This window comes from Seriola lalandi, unplaced genomic scaffold (genome assembly GCF_002814215.2).
Source record: "Seriola lalandi dorsalis isolate HSWRI2012SDOR001 ecotype SW California unplaced genomic scaffold, Sedor1 jcf7180002054885, whole genome shotgun sequence".
NCBI classification, from domain to species: domain Eukaryota; kingdom Metazoa; phylum Chordata; class Actinopteri; order Carangiformes; family Carangidae; genus Seriola; species Seriola lalandi.
Window position 1 is genome coordinate 1,566,016 of NW_019525437.1, and position 3,841 is coordinate 1,569,856.

Genomic DNA, 3,841 nt, shown 5'->3' on the forward strand with positions numbered 1-3,841 from the left:
CATTCGGTTTTTGTTTTTACTTTTCCATTGAGAGGAATTAGAACAGCTCTCACCTGGATGTGATGAGAGTCTCATTGAAGCAGATGCATTTGAATAAATCAGACATACATTAGACTGGATACGTTTCTCTGCAGGGCTGTTCTCAGCAAACACACCACTCACGCACTACAGTGAACTAACATTTCAACAGCTTGTGGGCAGTGGTCACTCTAAATGTAAATGTAGATCCTTTCAGACATGACAGATTCAAACTTAGTTTTCAGCTTGCGCCTCGTGTGCTGTCATATATGATCTATACTAAAAGCAGCTGCCTGTGGTCACAGACTGGATGTGTATTAACGCTGCTGTTATCTGATGCAGCAGACTGCGGCCGAGGCTGAGCATCAAGGTAAACTATCGCCGCCATTTATCTGATGTGAAATGCTGCTTTCCAGCTCGGCTCCCACCTGCGTGTATCAAACAGTATGTTCACTGGCGCCGACACTTGGCCGACCTTGGTGATGATTGATAGGAAATACTGATTCATAAGTCGTCCGCATGCACGCAGTGATGGGCAGCCATTCCTCAGCCTCCTTATCACACAGCAGGAAGGAAGAAATATGAAGTGGTGCTGTGCGTTTTTACACAGAGGGAGAGTCTGTCTTCACTTTCTCTCAGGTTTTATGAGACATGAAAAATGCAGATTTAGGTGATAGTGATTAAAATGCAAGTCCAAAAAGCCACACGTTTTTTTTCTACTGATGAAAGGTTTTAAAAAAACATTGTATACTTTTATTCTTCTTATTCTAATGTTTTTCAGTGGTGACAGACATGTTGGTCCGTGTCCGACCCTGATGTTCAGCTTAAAAATGAACGGGACTCGGGACATCATTATTTTTTGGACTCGATCAGACGGTGTCCAGCAGATCCTCAGTAATGCAGCATGACCTGAGGAGATAACATGACTGGTTGGTGGCTGACACAGCTGTGGCGTCACTGTAGGTCAAATAAAGCAGGTGTGTAACGAACTTACGTCACTGAGCCAGTCGGTGAAGGCGGAGGTACGGGTGAAGACGGTGGGCTTCTTGACCTCGTTGCAGACGCGGGAGGACACGAAGCTGGTCACACCCTGGACGTACCACTTACCATCCTGACCCCTGCAGTTCAGAGGACCACCAGAGTCTCCCTGAGAGAGAGAGGGAGAGAGAGAGAGAGAGAGTATGAAGTAGATGACCTTGTTCACATCAGTGCGAGTTGTTTTCCTCTTGGTGCCTCACTCACGTTGCATCCGGCTACGACGTCTCCCCCTGCACAGATCATGGTGGTCTTGACGTTGATGCCCCACCAGTCGCTGCGTCTGCACACGCTGTACTCCACCACGGGCAGCAGGGCCTGCTGCAGCTTGTCAGGCATAGGTCCATGAGCTGACACACAGAGAGGACAGAGCTGAGCAACAGCACATGTATCTGCACTGATACTGTGTGCAGCAGGCAGACAGAAGTGTCGGGAACAAGACTTGAAAACTGTGATCAATTACTAATTCCTCATTGAAAAAGTTTTCCACTAATTACTCAGTAGCAAAAGCAGACTGTAATTTGTTACACCACTCGGTTGCTGAATAGGAAATCACATTACTGTAGCACGTTACTAGGTAATCTGTTATTATCCAACACTGGCAGATTGTTAATGTGCCGACCTTTAATGTTACACTGTTAAACTGAGTTAAAGGCAACATTTACACCTGTCCGATCCTGATCCTGTTCATTTTCTGTGCAGGTAAAACACTGCAGTGACCTTCAGTGACCGTCAGCGATCTGCAGTGACCTGCGGTGCAACAGACCGCGTGACATGTGAGGACACAGTGACATTACTGTAAAGGTTGCCCCAGCCGGAGATGTAACACGGAGTCCCATGGGTGGGGGTGTCTCCAGCCTCTGGAAGACAAGCCACGCTAACGCTGTCGCTCATGACGGGGCTTTTATCCAGTTTGAGCAGGGCCAGATCATTGCTGTGAGAAAAATAATTACAGTCATGTTTTCACTTCATCATGAAATGCTGATGGTTGTCAAGGTTACAGTATCTTTTTTGTGGGCTCAGATTTTTTTTTAGAATGGTATCAAATGATATTTTTTTCTTACACTTTGTAGTACATGACTGTTTTATTTGCTTCTACATTTACTTGATATTGAAGGTCAGTATTTACAGCCGTTGATGAACAAACAGAATTATTTATTCTTGGTGAGGATGCAACAGGGGAAACAAACACAAGGTTATCTATTTATCTGCAAAAGGAAAATATTAATATTTTTGTTTTTTATTTCTGCTGGTTCCCAAGGAGACATAAAATATACTCACCCATCAGCCACATGGTCGATGTCCCACTTGGGATGAACAACGATACGCAGAATGTCTCTGATCTGCTCAGTCCCCTCCTGCTGACTCATGTCGTGCTCTCCCAGCACCACACGATACACGTCTCCCGGCCTGTCACACAGTTTCTATCATTTAATAACACATTATTATTTCCATTTTCCTCCTGCTGCATATTTCCACACTTCTGGATCCCATTTATCTCATATTAGACGTCAACATTGTTTCTGTGTGCGTGCTGCAATAAAGCCTTGACCTCTGTCTCTCACTCTCAGTCGTTATCCCCTGCATCACACAGTAGCTATCTTATCTCATTGTTAGTCACCAGATGCAGTGTCCAGCGGTCAGCACCCAACGAGGTGCGATCAGAGTTCCTCCACAAGTGTGATGGTAACGGCTGCCATGTTTCACCTGCAGGGAGATCTGAGGAGGGAAGAGAACAGTGAGGATATAATGTGTCCTTGACTGCTTTGAAAGGTGCCTATAAATAAAATGTATTATTATTTATATTCTCAATAAGAGAAAAGTTCAGTGGATTTAAAACGTGGTTACCTGCCAGGGCCAGCTGTGGGGGCGGGCATCCTGTCCATTCACCACCCTGTTGGTGTCAGGCTTTACAGCAGGTGTACCACATCCAAAAACTACAAACACATGATAAAGTTTTCTATAAATTAAATGAATATAGTGTTTAATCTTAACTCCCCTTTCCGTATTGTCATAACTGCTTCTTCCTTATTCGGTCTGATGTCTGCAGCCAAGCCAGAGTACTCACCATATGCTGCCTGAAGCAGCAGGAGGACCAGCGCCTGCAGCATGATGTCAGTCTGTGGAGGAGACACACACACACACACACACACACGCATTTAGTCCAGCTCTCTTATACCTCCTCAGTCTGTCTGTCAACCTAAACACAGATTACATTGAACGTCTGTTATCAGCCTCCACAGCTGATTGTAGCTGGGAAAGAACTTCCTGTTCCACAGATGCATCAGCTGCTCTGCCAGGACACCGGGCCGATCCGTCTGCTGGTGCAAAACATGGCGGGTTTATCAGAAGTGAGAGAGACGAACTCAGCATGTGCAATTTAGACAAGACTGATAAAGACTATTAAATGTTTAGAATTAAGGATGAAAAATAGGCTTTGGGACATGAATGATGTACCTCATAATGTTGAATTCAAGATAATGAGATTCATAATCAGCAGTGGAAGAAATATTAAGATACTTAAGTAAAAGTAGCAAAGTGGGAAAATATGCTGTCAGAAGAAAAACTTCTGCATTCAAAATGTTACTGAAGTAACAGAAAAATATTCTTTACTTGTCAAATATTTCTATTGTTCTTGTGTTGAAGAATAAACATTTATCACAATGGAAACTGAGCTCACTGCTCAAAGGTCGTGGGGTTTCCAGATGTCATGAAACTGTAGATGTAAAATTTTCTTCTCACGTCCTTGATGTCTTAACATTACAGATTATTGATTTAATTTGAATAT

At 43.9% G+C, this 3,841-nt stretch overlaps 1 protein-coding gene across 1 annotated transcript; it reads right to left on the reverse strand.

Moving 5' to 3' along the window:
- Nucleotides 1-757: 757 nt before the first annotated feature.
- Nucleotides 758-3,205, reverse strand: LOC111671616 (chymotrypsin-like elastase family member 3B). Its single transcript, XM_023428747.2, has 8 exons — nt 3,122-3,205; nt 2,902-2,990; nt 2,675-2,772; nt 2,335-2,463; nt 1,851-1,987; nt 1,261-1,403; nt 1,013-1,165; nt 758-927 (listed from the first exon to the last, which is right to left on the reverse strand). The coding sequence occupies exons 1-8, from the start codon at nt 3,162-3,164 to the stop codon at nt 910-912; spliced, it is 810 nt and encodes a 269-aa protein (XP_023284515.1). The 5' UTR covers nt 3,165-3,205; the 3' UTR covers nt 758-909.
- Between the last annotated feature and the right edge of the window lie 636 nt (nt 3,206-3,841).